The 20,075-nt window shown below is 42.7% G+C and overlaps 1 protein-coding gene across 2 annotated transcripts; it reads left to right on the forward strand.

Annotated features, from left to right (window-relative positions):
- The first annotated feature begins 2,259 nt into the window (after positions 1 to 2,259).
- Positions 2,260 to 19,770, forward strand: kdm5a (lysine demethylase 5A). 2 transcript variants are annotated; one of them, XM_085387182.1, is made up of 29 exons: positions 2,262 to 3,117; positions 3,245 to 3,585; positions 4,065 to 4,142; positions 5,519 to 5,641; positions 7,429 to 7,599; positions 7,867 to 8,052; positions 8,379 to 8,457; positions 8,565 to 8,656; positions 8,787 to 8,945; positions 9,198 to 9,317; positions 9,430 to 9,588; positions 9,977 to 10,158; positions 10,362 to 10,524; positions 10,621 to 10,740; positions 10,842 to 11,036; positions 11,128 to 11,309; positions 11,439 to 11,563; positions 11,695 to 11,845; positions 12,008 to 12,128; positions 12,332 to 12,508; positions 12,789 to 12,967; positions 13,067 to 13,385; positions 13,492 to 14,052; positions 14,163 to 14,321; positions 14,673 to 14,801; positions 14,896 to 15,043; positions 15,190 to 15,410; positions 15,598 to 16,071; positions 18,499 to 19,770. In XM_085387182.1, exons 2-29 carry the CDS (start codon positions 3,427 to 3,429, stop codon positions 18,802 to 18,804), a joined length of 5,238 nt encoding a protein of 1,745 aa, XP_085243308.1. In that variant the 5' UTR covers positions 2,262 to 3,117; positions 3,245 to 3,426; the 3' UTR covers positions 18,805 to 19,770. The 2 variants fall into 2 exon arrangements, with proteins under 2 accessions (XP_085243309.1, XP_085243308.1); XM_085387183.1 differs by having other exon boundaries at positions 2,260 to 3,585; positions 12,011 to 12,128.
- The last annotated feature ends 305 nt before the right edge of the window (positions 19,771 to 20,075 follow it).

Here is a 20,075-nt window from a genome sequence, read left to right on the forward strand (position 1 = left end):
GATATTTTTCGATGCGCTTTGAATTTGTTATGTGAAGCTGTGTGGAAAGCAAGATGGGACCCAAATGTATGACTCATAGAGTAATTTGAAACACCTTTTGCCCTCTTACCAGCATATTAAGATCATTTTTCTTTCAATGTTGTTTCAGTGTTTCCCACAGAGGTTTACTGTAACACAGTAACATTTAGACTACATTGTTTTTACAATGTTATATACTTTTACTTATAACATATACATACCATTCCTCAATTGTTTGACCTGCCTTTCTCTCCCCCCACCTCTACATACAGCATAATGCCCCCCACCCAACACACACACACCACTGCAATCACCAGTTAGCCCACTCCCCACATGCACACAGTGCAGCACACTGCCTCCACACCTGCCAACTGCATCACCAGTAAGCCCCTTCCCCACATATACAACACAATGCCCCCCTGAAAAAAGGCAGACAGATGACACTTTTTAATTGTTGGTCAAGACTAACTGCTTGTAAAAAAGAAAAAAAGTCCTGACTAAACAGAGGTAAATACCTATGTTGTTAAGTTAGCTGATGATTTTTTGCCTGGAGTTGGTTAGTTAGTTGTTCGATTGCCAGTCTAGCCTCCTGTGAGGAAAAGCCAGAAGCTGCCAGTGATGTAGCCTACTGTCAGTTTCACAGATTTGAAACTTAAGTAGCTGTTTGCTACAATACAGTCACACATTTTGGCATTGTTTACCTACCTGTCATCCCTCCTGCTTAACTCATTGACAGCAAGCTGGTGACTGGGCCATACTGTGCAGAGGGTTTGGCATGTGTGTTGAGAAAACCGCTAACTATAAAGCTAGCCATAAATCCTGGTTTTAAAGCCAGGACCTGATGCTATGAGGGGACAATACAGCCCACTGCAGCAACTGTGCCAGCCTAAGTAGTTCATCCTTCTTAAAATAAAAACACAATAAAATATTGTATTAAGTCAAATACAGTCACCTCAGCCACTGTTACCAACAGATAAAATCAAACTCTAATTCTAAAACTTAGATTTTTACGTAGCTTTTGGTTCAGAAGATGACGTAACACTCCGTATGCTATGTAAAGTGCATCCCACTGCAGCTGTTATTTATTTAGTAGTTTAGAATTGACATGGATCATGTTATGTTATAATATTTGGATTCTTATGTACTTGAGACAGCCTTCACTTCTTTATATTTTACTTCTGAGGAGCCAGAGTTTCTTGTAATTTAATTTAAAGTGGCCTTGAACAATAGTTCTCCAGGCTTTCAAAGTTTTCCTCTGACATGGGCTGTTTTTCACACACATACAATCCACTTCTTAAACCTGACCATTTTCAGGGGAACACAGAAAAGGACCATCAGATTTTGATCCACCATGCAATAGAATCTGGAATGCAGCCAAATGATAACGGTTTTATTTTTCAACATGACAGTGATCCCAAACACTGTGCCAATATAGTATAATTAGATAGAAAAACACACACTGTAACCACAGAGCCCGCACCTCAACATTATTGAAACAGAACAAAAGCCAGCCAACATCCGAAGCTTTGGAATGTTCTTCTAGAAGCCCGGAGAACTACTCCTGAGCACTATTTAAAGAGATTAGAAGAAAGATTGCATAAGAGAGTTCAGCCTGTGTAGAAGTATAATGGTGGTCGAACCAAATATCAACTTACAAGCTCATAAGAATTATACAAACTCTGTTTTTGCCATGCATACTTTTATAAACTCGTGCAACTTATTCACTTAGCACAATATAAAGTCATGAGGGGTGGCTCAGGATTTACACAGTTACTGTATTCTAGTAAATTATGCTGTATTAGAAATTAATCTGTCTCGGCCTATGTAAACTAGTGGCAGATATGTTCAACTTCAGCAACAAAGTGTCTAACACAATAAAGAGACATACTCATTTACAGACATTTGGATTGTTGGAATCAACTAAGTGCACAATTACAAATAATCATTCTTTATCTTTTGCTGAGCTTTTATATACCCAGTTTACCCACGGCTTGAAACAAGCTGCCTTCCAACCAAATTTCTTCTGACACGTTGCATGTATAAACAAAATATGTGATCAACAGGCGTATGGGGCTGCTGTGCTGACAGCCTGAGTGTGTGCCACATTAAGGAGATCCCCTCTAACCGACATCTGCTCGAAGATACATTACTGACACCGCCAACCGCATTCGTACTGCTGATTTTTCCAGCACCTTTGCTTAAACGCAGAACTGTGACAGCAATCAATCCAGCAGATTTTTACAACTAATATGAATTTATTAGCGCTTGTTACCAAATATATTTTCTTCACGCAAGCATCAAAGTTAGATGAAAAAACAGCAATGAATTCAAAAGTAGTGAAACTTTTTCCGAGTGTCCATGAAAGCACCATAAGAGCTCTTCCCTTTCCTTGCTAGTTGTAGCTAGCACGTTTGCTAATCCGACTACAATAGGTATAGACGACGTTTAAATATACGGAAAGCTGCCTCCGGTAAAACAAAGCAAAGAGAGTATTGCTTTTGTATATGCGATTTCATTTAACCTGCTTAAACCACGGAGGACCGTTCTTCTCAGCCGACTGTGCCAGCTAACGTCAATGTTAGCTGCGCAACGGGAAGCGGTAGCTAAGCTTCTTTTAGCTTACGAAATTAGCTGTGTGCTAGTTCTCCGTCGCCTCAAATGCTTCAATGAATGGGGGCTGATGTGCGGAGAGAAGGAAACAGTCAACAGTGTACGCTTGGTAATAGGCTTATCCGTGTTGTTTTCAAGCTTGACTGGTGCCACCAGAGTAGGAGGACGAAGAGGCTGGAGTTTATTTTGGAGGACATCGACGAGTTCACTAGCGTGATTACGTTAGCTAGTGAACATTACAGCTAACCTTAGATAAGTTTGTTGGAAATGCATCCTCACGAAAAAAAGCATGCACTGCCCAGGTAGTGCAGAAGCGATGCTAGCTTGTTTAACATAATAGACGGAGTGTTTTTGTGTGTTGGGTATTGTAAAACTTCTTCTCCAAATCGTCTGCGGCCAAGTCTTCACCGCAGTTTTTTTTCCTCCTGAAGCTTTGGTTTGAGAGGAGCAATGGTGGTGTTTTTGGACTGACACTGCCCTCCGTCCCAGGTAGGGGGAGGATTTGGTGGTGATACCCCGGCCTGGTTTGGCCCTCTGTTTACGGATACAGGAGTGACATGCATCATTGACTCGGTTCTTGTTGTATTTTTTGCCTTCACTTTTCACATCACATTAGGTTTCGCCCCTGGGATGCTCCTGTCACTGACGTGATTTGTTATTTGGGGACATTAGAAGAATCACGATGGACACTAAAGAAGAAGAAGGAAGAAACAATTGCAGCTAACACAATTATGGACTCCTGAGGCTCAACTTTGCGCACTTTTATCCCTGATATATTTTTTTAAAGACTGTCACTGGATGGACGCCGATATGTCTGCGTTTGCGGAGTTCGTGCCCCCTCCTGAATGCCCGGTGTTTGAGCCGAGTTGGGAGGATTTCTCGGATCCTTTGGGATTCATCAACAAGATCCGACCTATTGCAGAGAAGACGGGCATCTGCAAAATCCGACCCCCTCAGGTATTTTTTTTTTTTTTTTATAAAACTAAAGGTCTGCAGAGGTTTTTGGTTTGTTGTCTCTTTGTGATCCTGAGCTGGCTTACTTTGGGCCTGCGTGGATTTTACGAAACGCAGCGACGCTACTAGTTGCCATTAGTCTAAATAGAGGTCAAACGAGGCTCAGTTTCTTTTCAGTTTTTAATTAAACATTTTTGGCACTGCTTTCCGTTTGTTGTTCAGAAAAATTGTGGGCGAAAGTGCGAAGAAAATGTAGCTGTTTTCCTCACTCCCACCTGGTGTTTTGGTTTTAAAGTGGTGGCTAGCTAAGTTAAAGTGGAACGATGGTAGACATTGGGCCTAATGGCGTCTACATGCATACATGCAACAGATACATTTAGATTTTGATTTTTACTTTAAACTAGTCACGTGTTGTCACAATGATTTCCTCATTGCTCAGGTTGTTTTGGTGAATGTAATATTTCTTTTCTGTTGTCAATCAGGACTGGCAGCCTCCGTTTGCCTGTGATGTACGCAACTTCCGGTTCACTCCTCGAGTGCAAAGGCTGAATGAACTTGAGGTGAGTTTGCCACAAATGAATGAATAAATAAAATAACTCCAGTCATTGTTTATAATGAGACTGAAGCCATTATTGTTACTGCTTTGGCTGTGTGTATGATAGATAATTAAGATTCAAGATCCTTTATTTGTCACATGCATAGTTATGAGTACAACACGCAGTGGAACGTGTCCTGACACACTCCTTGACTGTGCAAAAAGAGAGAACATTATGTACATTAAGTGAATTATACAAAAGACCACATTATATGCAGTAAGTAAGTGAATTATGTACATTAAGTGAATAAAATAAAATAAAACAATCTTGAAATGTTTAAATTGAAAATCTAAAAATGTACATTGTGCAGTGGGTGTTAAAGTGTCTAGTGCTGTAGTAAAGGCGAGAAGAATCAGGTTGGGATGTGTTGAGAATAAGTCCTCTCTCAGTCACTTATGAATGCTGTGGGTGGGGAGTGGGGCGGCATGTTCTGGTTTAAGACACAGATGGCCTGGGGATAGAAGCTTATCTTGAATTTCTCTGTTCTTGCCCGGATGGTGCGGAACCTTCTGCCTGATGGAACAGTTGGTTGGGACGGGTCCTTCAATATCTGAGCTTCTCTAGGTGTAGATGTCCTGTAGGGAGGGGAGAGCAGTCTTGCAGCAGCGTTCTGCTGTATGGATCAGTCTCTGAAGAGCTTTTTGATCCTTAACACAGCTGTTCCTATACAAGGATGCAGTGTTCTGTTTGAGGATGCTGTCCACAGCGCCTGCATAGAAAGTCCTGAGGATCACTGGGGAGACCCCGAACTTCCTCAGTTGTCAGAGGTGGTACAAGCACTATGTAGCCTTTTTGGACTGGACCTGAATGGGGGCAGACCATGTCGGGTCTGAGGAGATGTGGACACCAAGAAAGAAAAGTCTCACTCAGGGGGGAAAAATACACTGCAGTTTTTATTTTGACTAGGAAAAGGTTATTAAAACAAAACAAAAAGCTGCATTATTATTTTTTTCAGTTTAGTTTTAATTGTGTCCAACGTTTGATGTCATGGATGCCCTTAAAGTCAAATTTTGGATATGTGTTGTTTCAGTTCAGGGCACCAAGACAGCTGCAATGTTGTTTTATATATATTAGAAATGCGCAGATTATCATTATCAGACTGCATTACCTATTTTTTACTGATCTCAAACAGTATTTATGTATGGAAGTTGTCAAAATAGATCTGGTGTCTGGACATACTGTTGTTTTTTGTTTTTTTTTTGTGTGTGTGTGTGTGTTGTTTTTTTTCCCCCCAATGCAAATTTCTTGGTTTTCCTGGCACCAAAATGTGGAAACAAAATGAATACCAGCCTCTGATTTTTCTAATCTGTCTTTTTACTCTTTCTCTGCTGCTTTTCCAGGCGCTCACTCGCGTAAAGCTCAACTTTCTGGATCAAATTGCAAAGTTTTGGGAGCTGCAGGGATCTAAGATTCGATTCCCTCATGTGGAGAGGAAACTGTTGGACCTCTACCAGCTCAGCAAGGTGGAACCAGTCAGCATGGATGTTTTGTTTTTTCTGTTTGTTTGTTTGTTTGTTTGTTTGTTTGTTTGTTTTTGTTTTGTGTTCAGATTTTTGTTTTTTAACCTAAAAATAGATTTATTTTTTTTTAGTGAACTTTTGTAAATAAGGACCTAGGGCTGCTCAATTAATCGAATTTTAATCACGATTACGATCTGGGCTTTCAACGATCATTAAAAATGACTGAGCCGATTATTAGCACCTCCCTCAAGCTTTACTCTCGCGCTGCTCCGTGTGGCAAATCGAGCGCACCTCTCTGCATTTCGAACACGTGTCACAACAATTAAGAGGACCCAAGGGAAGCTCGGAAAGCTAAGCAGAAGTTATTTGGAGAGGAGAGTGACTGCCGTTGGTTGAAAAGAGAGGTAAAAAAACCCCAAACTTCAGTGGTGTGGAAACATTATGGGTTCGCGGAGACAGACATGGATCAAGTAGACACAGTGTGTAAACTTTGCTATGGTGGAGTAGCTGCACCATAGAGCAACACTGCAAAGTTCACTAAACATAGATGTTTACATTTTTCATTTATTTCTTATATTGCAAACATTTGCACTGTTATCAGTATTTGCACACTATTTTCTATTATTTTTTAAAGTCATTATTCAATACATTGTTACTGTTAACCCTTTAAAGCCGGTCAGAGCAGCACGCTCCGTTTTGTGTAACTATTTTTAAATCCCTGTAGAACCTGAATCATGTAAGCTAGCGCAATAATTTTTTTTGCATATGAAACTTACATCTTATGACATCAGCTTGTCCTCGGTCACAGTTTCCTTCCACATAAAGCTTTGCAAAAAATTGCATAAAAAGCGCTTGCAGGAACAAAAACATAATATTCCAGAAACACGCTTTGCCAATCTGATCAGCTGTTCGTAACACTTCCCACATTGAACAGACGTCAGCGCGAACTGTCGCATGTCCGCCATTTCCTGTCCGACACCGGACGTGACGCCATATTCGCGTAAAATGTAGTTTTTTACTTGTAGGCCTTAAAAGCCTATACTGGTGTTTTTATAAGTCATGTTTGACTTTTCTGAATAGTTTCTGGGATGCTTAGAACTCGAATTGCACAGCTGGAAATAGTTTATTTTGATGCACCTGCTGTTTTCTTTGCAAATTTGCATCATAGGATTGTTCTTTCGTTTTTCCTGCAGTATATAAAAATTGCTGTATCTCCAAAATAAAACTATGAAGACACTCAAAATAAATTTCCTGTTGTTGTAAACTATTTTTTGCAACTTTTTTGTATTTAAAGTTTTGAGGGATAAACCTCTTAAATTTCTCCAAGTAGAAATATATGTAAAAAAAAAAAAACGATTTTCAATTTTTTTGTAGCTTATTGCACTTTTTTGCAATTAATGTAGTTACTATGGACTTAATGCATACATATTATTAAAATATGGGCTATAACAGTTGTATTGATGTATAGCAACTTGAAATGCTCCCACAAATGGCACTACAGCATGTAAAAAAATAATATAAGCTCTGGCGGACTTGGTTCTATGGTAGGTCTTAAAGGGTTAAATAAATATCGTCAAATAATCGAGATCTCAATTTCAGTGAAAATAATCGTGATTATCATTTTTGCCATAATCGAGCAGCCCTATAAGGACCCTTCGGCAGCACAAAAAAAAAGTTGTTTGTTTTTTGTTTTGTTTTTTTACCTTATGATGTTAAAACCTATTTTGGATGATTAGATAGATTAAGTGGTAAGAGCTAAAAAAAAAATGTTTTCCTTGTGTGCATTAAAGATTGTGTCATCCGAGGGCGGCTTTGAGACGGTGTGTAAAGAAAAATTATGGTCCAAGGTGGCCAGCCGAATGGGCTACCCTGCTGGAAAAGGCACCGGGTCTCTTCTACGTTCTCACTATGAGAGGATCCTTTACCCCTATGAGCTCTTCCAGACTGGAGCCACACTAACTGTGAGTGGTGCTGAATGCTGTTTAACTGCATTTTATATCATAATTGGGAGGAAAACAACAGCTAATATGTTTTAGACCATCATAAGTAGATTCTGAGGTTTCTTGTCTAAATTGCATGTATATGTTTGTACTTAGGGAAGTTTCTCCCAAAACACTTCATACTGTATATAAATGTCCTGTTACTAATAGCTTGTAATAACCTTTGGGCCAAATAACATCCTGGTTTTCTTCGGTAACCTATTCAGTGATCATTTTGCCTCTGATTAGGGCCTCCAAAGGTTGTATGATGAGGGAAATGATGGGGATGAGGTAGATGAGGGAGTTGGCGAGGAGGCTGTAGAGGAAGAGGAGCACGATGAGGAGGATGAGAAGGATAAAGATGGAGAAGGTGATGGATTGCAAACCAAAGAGCAGCTACTGCCAGAGAGACGATCCAGGCGCCTGAAATCAGAGGTAAAGTGAAGCTGCTCAGACATTAACTCAGAGTTGAGTTTGTAACCCATGCTGACCTAAAATTAAAAATGCCATGAGCACTAATGCGTTTCATTGAGTGTAACATTTGATAACATTGTTGCAAATGGGTCATGAAGTTATCATTTGTAGCAGAACAATTAGTCCCCCAAAATAAAAGTTTAAAAAAGTGCTTGACACGTTAACTTTTGGCATTCCCTCTGCACATCCAGATTCCTAACTGTGTCAGGAATGACCGAGGATGTCTTAACATTTAGCAGGATCACTTTGTTTCACAGTCTAATGCTGTTATTGTTGTTGTTCTCTAGCGGGAAAACAAGGAGCCAAAAACCCTTAAAATTTTTGGAGCGAGTCCCAAGATGGTCGGCTTGGAGATCGTATCAGCTGGTAAACAAAAATTTTGATTGACTTGTGTAGGCTTTGTTTTTATGTTTTGTTTTTAAACACAAAAACCAAGAGCCACTCCTCTTACTGTAGTTTTCCAATTCACTTAGATGATGGATTCAACAAGAAGCAGCGGCACCTCAAAGCCCAGGCCTTCGCCATCAAGATGAGACCACGCAAGGAGACCCTGGAGGTCAACTTTGTGAGTGTGATTTCATCATTTTATTGTGTTGAGTGTCAAAATTAACCATGTTATTCAATACCACAACAATTTTTGCATCTTGTTTTGTTTTCCCTTTAAAAAAAAAAAAAAATGTGGCGCTAACCCTCAGATCGACCTTTATCTCTGCCTTGTGTGTGGACGAGGGGACGAAGAGGACCGGCTCCTGCTGTGTGATGGCTGTGACGACAGCTACCACACCTTCTGCTTGATCCCACCTCTGCAGGACGTACCCAAAGGAGACTGGCGGTGCCCTAAGTGTGTTGCTGAGGTAGGCGCTGAATGTGCTTTTATTCTCCCTGAGCCATCTGTGGTATACCACAAATGTTTCTCATGTCAAAGATTGGTGCTCTTACAGTTACTATAGTACTCATCATACTGAGTATACGGGTGAAGACTGAAAGAAATATATAGAACAGAGAGACAAAAGTCTGTTTCTAGCAACCGACCTAAAGTTTAATTACTCAAATGGGCGTGGCTTCAAAAGCAGTAACTCTAATGAATTGTTCATGCTCCTACACAGGAATGCAGTAAGCCTAGGGAGGCATTTGGCTTCGAGCAAGCTGTGAGGGAGTACAGCCTGCAAAGCTTCGGAGAGATGGCCGACCACTTCAAGTCTGACTACTTCAACATGCCTGTTCATGTATGTGAAATCTACTCAGTAGAGCTAGAATGAGTAAACGGATGCTGCTCTCAAGCCTTTCAGCGAAGACCTAAAACAGGATATGTCATAAGATCCATCTTACACTCCTCAGATGGTCCCCACAGAGTTGGTGGAGAAGGAGTTCTGGCGTCTGGTCAGCAGCATTGAGGAGGATGTCATTGTAGAGTATGGAGCAGACATCAGCTCCAAGGATGTCGGCAGCGGATTCCCTGTCAGGGACGGAAAGAGGAGGCTGATGGGAGATGAGGAGGTGAGAAGATGGTTACACAGTATAAATATCGTAACGTGGTGATGTGTTGCCTTGACAAAAGTTGAAAAGTAACACGTAGAGACAGTATTGTTTAAGTAAACTAAATCTAATAGTAATATTATTACTTAATAATATCTAATAAAAGTAATATTTTTCTGCTCTCCCCCCCCCCCCCCCCCCCCCAAAAAAAAAATGCCATCACTGATGGGGAGGCACATTTGTCAGCTCATTTTCTCATATATTCTGCTAAAGATTTTTAATTGCACACACATCATCTTATTTTGTATTTTATTGAGTGGTTCCATCTAGCAAACTCCAGCCTCCAGTCTATTTATTTAATACTTTCAAATTTGCTCTGAATAGAAGCACTCTTTTCCTTTCCTGTTAGGATTATGCAAACTCAGGCTGGAACTTGAACAACATGCCAGTGCTGGAGCAATCTGTGCTCACCCACATCAACGTGGACATCTCAGGCATGAAGGTACCCTGGCTCTACGTGGGCATGTGTTTCTCCTCCTTCTGCTGGCACATCGAAGACCACTGGAGCTACTCCATCAATTTTCTTCACTGGCAAGTTTATGAAGTATAGTTTTGGAAGCAGCAGATAAGTAGTAGTGTTGATGAAAACAAAATTCTGCATGTCAGTGGTAATCCTTTGCTTCAGTAGGGCTTTTATAGTTGATCTTATGTTTATGTCTGCCCTGTGGAGTTATGGTACAATAGAAGCCCTAAATATTAAAAGAACATTCTGATGTCTTCCTTCTGTTCTTCAGGGGAGAACCCAAGACTTGGTATGGAGTCCCGGCCTCTGCAGCAGAGAAATTAGAGGCTGTCATGAAAAAGTTAGCTCCAGAGCTTTTTGACTCCCAGCCTGACCTCCTTCATCAGCTTGTCACCATCATGAATCCCAACGTCCTCATGGAGCATGGTGTCCCTGTATGTAGCCCGTACTCTGGGTTGGAATTTGATCTGGTTAAATATTCATGTGGAGATATTCATGTTTATTTATTACATATATATTCCTCTCCTCAGGTGTACAGGACCAATCAGTGTGCCGGGGAGTTTGTGGTTACCTTTCCCCGGGCCTACCACAGCGGCTTCAACCAGGGCTACAACTTTGCAGAGGCTGTTAATTTCTGCACAGCTGATTGGGTGAGGGAGCAAAAATACAAACTCCTCTTTTATTTTAAATATTGAATTTTTTATGTATATTATTTTGCCAAAACTTTGCTCGTTTTTCGCCCATTCTTCAGTTGCCAATGGGCCGCCAGTGTGTCGCCCATTACCGGCGTCTCCACCGGTACTGCGTTTTCTCCCACGAGGAGCTGCTTTGCAAGATGACTGCAGATCCCGAGAGCCTCGACGTGGAGCTGGCTGCTGCCGTCTATAAAGAAATGCAAGAGATGATGGATGAAGAAACAAAACTCAGACAGGCTGTCCAGGAAATGGTGAATGTTTTTCTTTTTTGTTTTGTGGATGTTATACATGTAATGCAACCCATTCTGATTATTTGAGCATTGCTTTCCTCATTGCCAACAGGGGGTACTGTCGTCCGAGCTGGAGGTTTTTGAACTCGTTCCGGACGATGAGCGTCAGTGCTACAAGTGTAAGACCACCTGTTTCCTGTCTGCGCTGACCTGTTCCTGCAGCCCAGACCGACTGGTTTGTCTCCACCACGCGAAAGATCTCTGTGACTGTCCTCTTGGCGACAAGTGTCTTAGGTGGGATTTTTTTTCCTTTTTTTAATTCATGGCGTAAACTTTAATCATGTTAAGAGTTGCACAAGCTTGTGTTGGTAGTAAATTCTTAAAACAAATTTTCATGTGCAGTTTTTGTCCAATCCATTCCAGGTATCGCTATGATCTGGAGGAGTTCCCCTCCATGCTGTATGGCGTGAAGACTCGGGCTCAGTCTTATGATACCTGGGCAAAGAGGGTCACAGAAGCCTTGGCTGCAGACCAGAAAAACAAAAAAGGTCTCTGTTTTATTGCATTATAAACTACAAGCATTTTGTTCCCTAAATTTAGCTATTTATGTCTTTATTATATCTAAATCCTTTCTCATCTTTGTTTTCTCCTGCTCTTTCTTTCTGTCACTCCCTCACAGATCTCATTGAACTCAAAGTTTTGCTCGAGGACGCAGAGGACAGAAAGTATCCTGAGAACGCTTTGTTCCGTCGCCTGAGGGAGATGGTCAAAGAGGCAGAGACGTGCTCCTCTGTAGCCCAGCTGCTGCTCAGCCGCAAGCAGAGGCACAGGTCAGGACAATGATTTGTGCTGATTTACCGCTCGCAAGTTACTGGGCCTGATATCAGTTTTTTAAAAAGTCTTTTCAGTATTAATTTTGTAGGTGGTTTTGTTCAAAGAGGAACTAAATCTTTGGGGTTTTTTCTCCCCTCTTTTTCTGTGTGCATCTCCAGTAGCCGCCTGCGTTCTGAGAGCAATCGCAATCGGACCAAATTGACTGTGGATGAGCTGAAAGCGTTCGTAGAGCAGCTGTACAGGCTACCCTGCATCATCAGCCAGGCGCGACAAGTCAAAGTTAGTTCCATGTGTCGATACATAGATCCCAATTATAATTGTTTTTTTGTTTTGTTTTGGGGTTTTTTAAATTTAGTTTTAGCCTCTCTTGTGTAATTTTCTCTGCTCCCCCAGCTCATTCAACCAATACTCTTAAACCACTCCCTGACATTTCCTACTTTTCCTTTACCTCTAAATGTGTCTGTCACTGCCCGTATTGCCAGGAGTTACTGGAGAATGTGGAGGACTTTCATGAACGGGCCCAGGTGGCGCTGTCAGATGAGATGCCAGATTCCTCCAAGCTGCAGGCGCTCTTGGATCTGGGCAGTGGCCTGGATGTGGAGCTGCCAGAGCTGCCCAGACTCAAACAGGAGCTCCAGCAGGCCCGGTGGCTTGATGAGGTGAGCCCACATCAGGCGATATTAGTTGTTGTCCTTGCAAAAACACAAGGTTTTCCACTTTTGTTACCAAGCGGAAATGAAAAGGAGTCAACTTAAGACTAACATCGTATTGCTCTCCGTTTCTGTAGAATGTTATCATATTGTTAGAACTATTTAGATTTCTAAGTAGTTATGTGCCAGTGTAAAGGAAGCAAAATCTTTGCAGTGACAGATATGAGTCAAAATCATAAACATCAAAAGATTGAGCAAAACAGAGACTGAGAACATCATCAAATTTCAGGTGCGTGCCACCCTTGCTGAGCCCCACCGCGTCACTTTGGAGCTCATGAAGAGGCTGATCGACTCTGGGGTGGGTTTGGCACCGCACCATGCCGTGGAGAAGGCCATGGCTGAACTCCAAGAAATCCTTACCGTGTCAGAGAGATGGGAGGATAAAGCTCGCGCCTGCCTGCAGGCCAGGTAAGGTTTCACATGTGAATGGAGATCTAAATTGCCCATAAAAGTCTACCTTTTAAAATCAGACGGTTCACACATTTGTTTGTGCTCTTATAATCTTAGACCTCGTCACAGCATGGCAACGCTTGAGAGCATTGTGCTGGAAGCTCGGAACATCCCAGCGTATCTACCAAATATTTTGGCTCTCCGAGAGGCCCTGCTAAAGGCCAAGGAGTGGACCTCCAAGGTGGAGGCCATCCAAAACGGCAGCAGCTATGCTTACCTGGATCAGCTGGAGAGCCTGCTGGCCAGGGGCCGCTCCATCCCTGTGCGGCTCGATCCGCTAGCTCAGGTGGAGTCTCAGGTAGCTGCAGCTCGAGCCTGGAGGGAGAGGACTGCTCGCACGTTCCTCAAGAAGAACTCCACGTACACACTGCTCCAGGTGGGCTGTCATGGAAACATTTGATGTTACTTGTGGCTGAGATGCAGAAATATTTAAATGTCTTTAATTTAAAGTCTGTATGATAATTATAACAAATATCTCTTAGGTCCTCAGTCCTCGTGTGGACATTGGTGTATACGGCAACAGCAAGAGCAAGCGAAAGCGTGTTAAGGAGCTCATGGAAAAGGAGAGGGGCGGCTTTGACCCAGACACCCTGAGTGATCTGGAGGAGAACCACGAGGAGGTGCGGGACCCTTCTACTGTTGTAGCAGCTTTCAAAGCCAAAGAGCAGAAAGAAGTGGAGTCCATTCACTCACTCCGAGCTGCAAATTTAGCTAAGATGGCCATGGCAGATCGCATCGAGGAGGTCAAGTTCTGTTTGTGTCGAAAGACTGCCAGCGGCTTCATGTTGCAGTGCGAACTTTGTAAAGACTGGTTCCACGGAGCTTGCGTCCCTCTGCCTAAGACTGGATCTCAGAAGAAGATTGGTGTGAATTGGCAGAGCAATAGTAAAGACTCCAAATTCTTGTGTCCGCTGTGCCAGCGATCACGGAGGCCGAGATTAGAGACCATTCTGTCATTGTTAGTTTCACTGCAGAAGCTGCCAGTGCGTCTGCCAGAAGGAGAAGCATTGCAGTGTTTGACTGAGAGGGCAATGAGCTGGCAGGTACGCATATAAATTACAATGCCTAACTGGTAGCATCCGAGCTTCTCAGTGTTTTTTCTTTTGGTCTCTGCTTATTACCTGCGCTTATGTTGGTTAAACTTTCTTAACAGGACCGAGCACGCCAAGCTCTGGCCACAGAGGAGTTGTCCTCGGCCCTGGCGAAGCTGTCTGTGCTGAGTCAGCGTATGGTCGAGCAAGCTGCGAGGGAGAAAACGGAGAAGATCATCAACGCTGAGCTGCAGAAAGCCGCTGCCAATCCTGACTTACAGGTACTTTGATCATTAATAATTTTGCATGGTTAGAAATTCTCTTTGAGATACAGATTGATGCTTTGGATGTAAATGTGCACTTCACCAGCAGAGGGCAGGAATCTGTAAAAAGATAAAAAGGCCAGTGGATTGGCTTAGCAGTCTGAAAGTTCACATTTCAGACTGGTGAGCTGAAACCTGAAATTAAATCTACCCTCTAGGGAAATTATCAGGCAAAACCGTTTTTATTCAACAACAAGCTGAAGAATCATTGCTGTTTTGCTTTTATTTCTTTGATAAGTTCAGTAGATAAAAGCTTTCCTGTGAGAAGAAATTTTAAAGAGTACGTGTGTGTTTGTGTGTGTTTCCCAGGGTCATATCCAAACTTTCCAGCAGTCTGGTTTCAGCAGAGCCACGTCACCGCGTCCCTCTGTGGACTACGACGACGAGGAAACTGATTCAGACGAAGACATCAGGGAGACTTACGGATATGATATGAAGGTATGGGAGGCATCAGTGGTGTGATTTAAATTGGGGTGTCATAGGACTTTATTTTGACTTCTTGTGTTGTTGTTGTATGACTGTTTGGCTCCAGGACCCTGGTGAGGTGAAGCCCTACCTGTTCTGTGATGAGGAGATTCCCGTGAAGTCAGAGGAGGTGGTCAGTCACATGTGGCTGGCTGCCACGCCTTCCTTCTGTGTCGAGCACGCTTACTCCTCAGCCTCCAAGTCCTGTGTTCAAAGTGAGGCCGCATTTATTTAATACAATCCCTTTGCTTTGAGTCTGTTTACCCATTGTTCCCTCTTGGCATTTATTTGCATAATAAACAATTACATTAACTACTCCTTGGGAGATTCCCATTTCATACTCAAAATATTTACATTTCAGATCTGGGTACACCCAGAAAGCAGCCCAGGAAGACCCCGCTGGTACCTCGGAGCCTTGAGCCACCTGTTCTTGAGCTGTCCCCGCAGGCTAAAGCCCAGCTGGAGGACCTGATGATGCTTGGAGACCTGCTGGAGGTGTCCCTGGATGAGACCCAGCACATCTGGAGAATCCTGCAGGCCACTCACCCACCCTCTGAGGAGAGATTCCTGCAGGTCATGGAGGTAGGAAGTTCAGCCATTATGCAACCTGATTGCACAGCTGGATAGAGACTTAATGCTGAGATTAATCATTTTTGTTTGTTCTGATGGTGTAATTACACACAATGTATGCAGTAAATGCAGAATAAGAAATGGCAGTGATCGCTCTCATTTGCTCTTTTCCCCCCCCTCCCCCTTCCTTTCTTTCCAGCCTGACGACTCTCTGATTGAAAAGCCTCTGAAGATCAAGCTCAAAGATTCCGAGAAGAAACGGAAACGCAAATTGGAAAGAGCCGAGCACCACCACATGCTGATGGCTGCTGCAGCTGCCAGTGGAACTTCGGCGATGGGAGATATCCGACCGCCCAAGTCCAAAGACTTAAAGAGGGTGGGTCTGGAGCTCGGCCTTGGGGGTAAACCCAAAAAGAAAAAACTTAAAATCAACCTGGAAAAGAATCGGGAAATGAAGCAACTGGCCAAACGGTTGGCCAAAGAGGAGAAGGAGAGAAAGAGGAAAGAGAAAGCGGCCGCAAAGGCAGAGGCCATCAGGGAGGGGATGGAGAAGAGGAAGGAGAAGAAGATTCTTGACATTCCCTCGAAGTATGATTGGTCGGGGGCAGAGGACTCCAATGATGAGAATGCAGTGTGTGCAGCCAAAAACTGCCAGAGGCCGTGTAAAGATAAGGTGAGCACACCTGTCATTATCCATAAAAAACGAACTAACATTTCAATTCAGTTTCATTTATACAGTGCCAAATAACAACAACAACAACAATCGCCTCAAGGCACTTGCGGCCGATTTTCACCTTTGCAGATCCAGATGTGTGTTGAAAGGGGTACAAGGGGGAAATCATAGATGTTTGATGGACACAATCTTAACATTAAGATTGTGTCCATCAAACTTAATGATGTCAGTGCGCCCCAGGGTGGCTGTGACTACAATGTAGCTTGCCATTCACACACTGGTGATGGCAGTGTGTGAATGTGTGTGTGAATGGGTGGATGACTGGTTGTGTGAAGCGCTTTGGGGTCTTTAGGGACTAGTAAAAGCGCTATACAAATACAGGCCATTTACCATTTTTACCATTATATAATATGTTGAAAAATTGTTGAATATTCTTAATCTTATTTGTGTCATTACTTTATTGTGATCCATCGTGGTCTCAGAGGTTATTCCCTGCTCACCTGGTTTAAATGTGGACTCAAACCTGGGGAGCAAGGAAACTAAACTGATCTCACATGATTCAAGGTAGTAGACCACATCTACGTCCTTGAAATAGGACTGAAATATAGTTTATTATGAAGAAATTTATGTCTACAAATATATTTTGTTAGTACCTGGTTGGATGCACCTCAGCTCTCAATATTGTTGAATCTTGGCATAGATTCAACAAGGTGCTGGAAACATTCTTCAGAGATTTTGGTCCATATTGATCTGACAGCATCAAAGAGTGGCTGCAGATTTGTCAGCTGTACATCCATGGTGTATATCTCCCGTTCCACCATGCACTAAATGGGTTCTAGAGGACTGAGATCTGGTGACTGGTGGAGTCCTTGTCATGTTCAAGATTCTAGTTTGCGATGATTTGAGCGTTGTGACGTAATCCTGCTGGAAGTAGCCATCTACAAAGCTATGTACAAAGTGTGTATACGGTGGTCATTAAGTGGCATGGTCAGGACATGGTTTTATTTACTGTTGCCTTCCTTTCAGCTTGAAGTAGTCTGCCCATTCTCCTCTAACTTCTGGCATCGACAAAGCATTTTCTCCCAGTGAACTTCTGCTCACTAGATATTCACCCTAGAGATGGTTGTGTGGGGTAAATCCCAGATCAGTAGTCTCTGAAGTACTCAGCCTAGCCCATCAACAACCATGTCACATTCAAAGTCACCTAAATCACCTTTTCCTCCTTGTTCTAATGCTCAAGTTGAACTGCATCAGGTCATGTTGACGTTGTCTACACGCCTAAATGCAGTTGATTTGCTCCCATATGATTAGCTGTACAGCAAGCACGAGCAGAGCTTTCAAAGTCTTGATGTGGATTTTGTCAGGGCTCTGTATCTACTGATGTTCTGCACTGTGAAATTCCCTTAAGCCCATATTGACTGCACGAAATCAAACATACTGCAGTGTTAAACTGTAGGCCTCCATGATTGTGTCGTGATGTTCACATGGTGTCAGACGGAACATCAGTCTGCATACAGAGCCGCTCGACAGTTTGATGATTCCATCTGAGGAGACTGGGAAATACTGTGGTGTCGTTCACTGAATGTGTGTTTGTTTTATTAAACCAGAGTGGATAACAAACATTTCTCACAATGAACATCGGGTACCTTTTTATTGAATAGTAACAGCTGGTAACCGCACTGGAACACCTCAAAGAGAGTTAGACATAACATATTAACAAGGCCACCTGATGTCGTCTTGATCAGAAACGCTACTGCAGACTGCACAAAGTTAACCAGTGGCTAGTCTTCTTCTCTCTTGAGTCTGCGCTGCCAATCAAATCTAAGGAATCATTAGCCCTACAGTTCTGTCCTTTGATTCACCGATGATTTATCCAGGGCATGCTCGTGACTGTAGCCCAAAACGATGGCATAGTGCTGTGTTAGTCGCTACTTTGAAAGGAAGGTAACCTTTAAAAGAAAATGATAATAATTTACTTCAAATTTTTTAGCTTCACGTTACAGCAAAAACCACTTTTTTCTAGCTGCGCTGGTAAATACATTTGTTTTTGTTTTGTTATTTCTAATGTTTTGAAAATCAACAATTGAAGTGTGTCCAAGATGATCTACTCTGTTGTAGTCATGTATTCCAGTAAATAACATCAAACATTAGTTGAACAGTGACTGACTTGTAGCTGTGAAACAGACTTCTTTAATTGCTAATGCAGTATTTTCATTAAAATTCTTGAATTAAAGCTGCAGCTTCTTTTCAAATTTGTTGTTGTGGTGAAAAAAGCAAGTTTGTTTCACTGTCCACACTGACGTGATTGAGTGCTGTTAAATATTATCTTTGAATTTAGTGTCTTGCTTGACAAAGTCATTGTCTCACTCACTCACATTTCTGAATTCATCACGTGAGTTTTTTGTTCTTTTCTCTCCTATTTCCCAGGTCGACTGGGTTCAGTGTGATGGCGGCTGTGACGAGTGGTTCCACCAGGTCTGTGTGGGTGTGTCATGCGAGATGGCCGAGAATGAGGACTACATCTGCATGGACTGCTCCCGGAAGGCCGCCGGTGGAGGAATGACCGTCGAGGAGGTGTCGGAGGAGAGCGTCGTTGTGCTGACAACGTCAATGTGCGGCAGCAGCGTGCAGAGTGTGCCATCGTCATCGGTGATTGCCTCCTGGTCATCGGCTTCTCACTTAAACCCAGCGACATCACATCAGCAACAGCAGGATTCTCACCAGGGCAGTTAGCACTTAAAAAAACATGGGCCAATGACAGAGAACTTCACAATATGCCCAGTATCCAGGCTAGTTTTTTAAACCTCAAGACAAGTTAACAGTTCCTGTAACTGTTGGGAGTGTCAAGCACAAGAAAAACACTCCTGTTTCTGAGTGCTGAGATCTGCAAACAGACTTTACATGTGTCAGCCACAACATTAAAAACCAAAGGCGAGTAAAGTGAATGACCTCGATCATCTCGTTGCAGTGCGTCACTCAGCCGGGAAGCCATTGGTATCGGTATTCATGTGGGTGATACTGTTAACATCCACCCAAATGTGGCTAATTTGCTCCTGTATGACAGAGGTCCTGTTCACAAAAGGCTCGTCATTACACTCGAGGTGTTGAAATGGCCTCCCCACATGTCAGTCCATCCACAGGATGCACCAGAATAAGCCCGATCGCTGCATCTGCTGCAATATCTTGGCGCCCGCAACCGGAAGACACCCTCTGAGGTCCTGTGACCTTGCTTCAAAGGGCCAGACCTGTTTTGATGTCACAAAGGGGACTCACAAAATATTAGGCAGATGGATTTAATGTTGTGGCCTCTCTGTATAATCCCCCTACAGCAGTTTAGGTCTAGAAAAACCTGCCGTCTTCATCCTGGTCCTCAGTTCAGCAGTAACAAGGCATTAATAACTTACCTGCAGTCAAACACTCACTTATTCCAGCTGTTGTATTCAGTGGCAAACAGACAAATTTGTTCCCAGCTCCAGGACATTAGTTCCCCTTCTGTCCCTCTTGCCAGGCCCTTGAGACAGTAACATCTCAATAAGTAGGTCTTGACTAGGAAAAACAAATGGTTGTATTGTAGTGGAATTATTTATAATGTACATAGCTTTTAAGGCAGTTAAACCAATGGATTGTGGCTTTTTGTTTTGTTTTGTTTTGTTTCTCACCTTTAATAAATTCTTCCTAGTCAAATAAGTACAAATTGCAATGTTGTTGTTTTTTTTCTCTCCATGTGACGAAGCACACAAACGACAACCATCTCCTCTTCTAAACTTCTTGTTTGTGAAGGCGGGGGGGAGTGACCTCAAGATGTGTCACTGAGTGGTTGATTGATTTCTTTTCAAACTGGTTTAAACCTCACATCAGCTATGTGACATTCATTTTCAAAGCAGGGCCTCGATTATCACGGTGAAAAATTAACTGGTCAAGCTTATACGTATCACTACCTGTACGCAGGTCTGTTGGGCGAGTAGAGGATTATGGCAAGGGTGGGGGTTGTGCTGATGTCCACT

Source organism: Rhamphochromis longiceps, linkage group LG17, assembly GCF_057381845.1.
Source record: "Rhamphochromis longiceps isolate RC_006_pf linkage group LG17, R_longiceps_female_GT1.1, whole genome shotgun sequence".
In the NCBI taxonomy this organism is placed as follows: domain Eukaryota; kingdom Metazoa; phylum Chordata; class Actinopteri; order Cichliformes; family Cichlidae; genus Rhamphochromis; species Rhamphochromis longiceps.

Bases quoted from the DNA above. Each gene is read 5' to 3' on its own strand.
- kdm5a (XM_085387182.1), top strand. From the start codon at position 3,427: ATGGACGCCGATATGTCTGCGTTTGCGGAGTTCGTGCCCCCTCCTGAA. The intron at 14,053-14,162 runs GTACGCATATAA...CTTTCTTAACAG, and splicing joins AGAGGGCAATGAGCTGGCAG to GACCGAGCACGCCAAGCTCT. The intron at 15,044-15,189 runs GTGAGGCCGCAT...TTTACATTTCAG, and splicing joins CTCCAAGTCCTGTGTTCAAA to ATCTGGGTACACCCAGAAAG.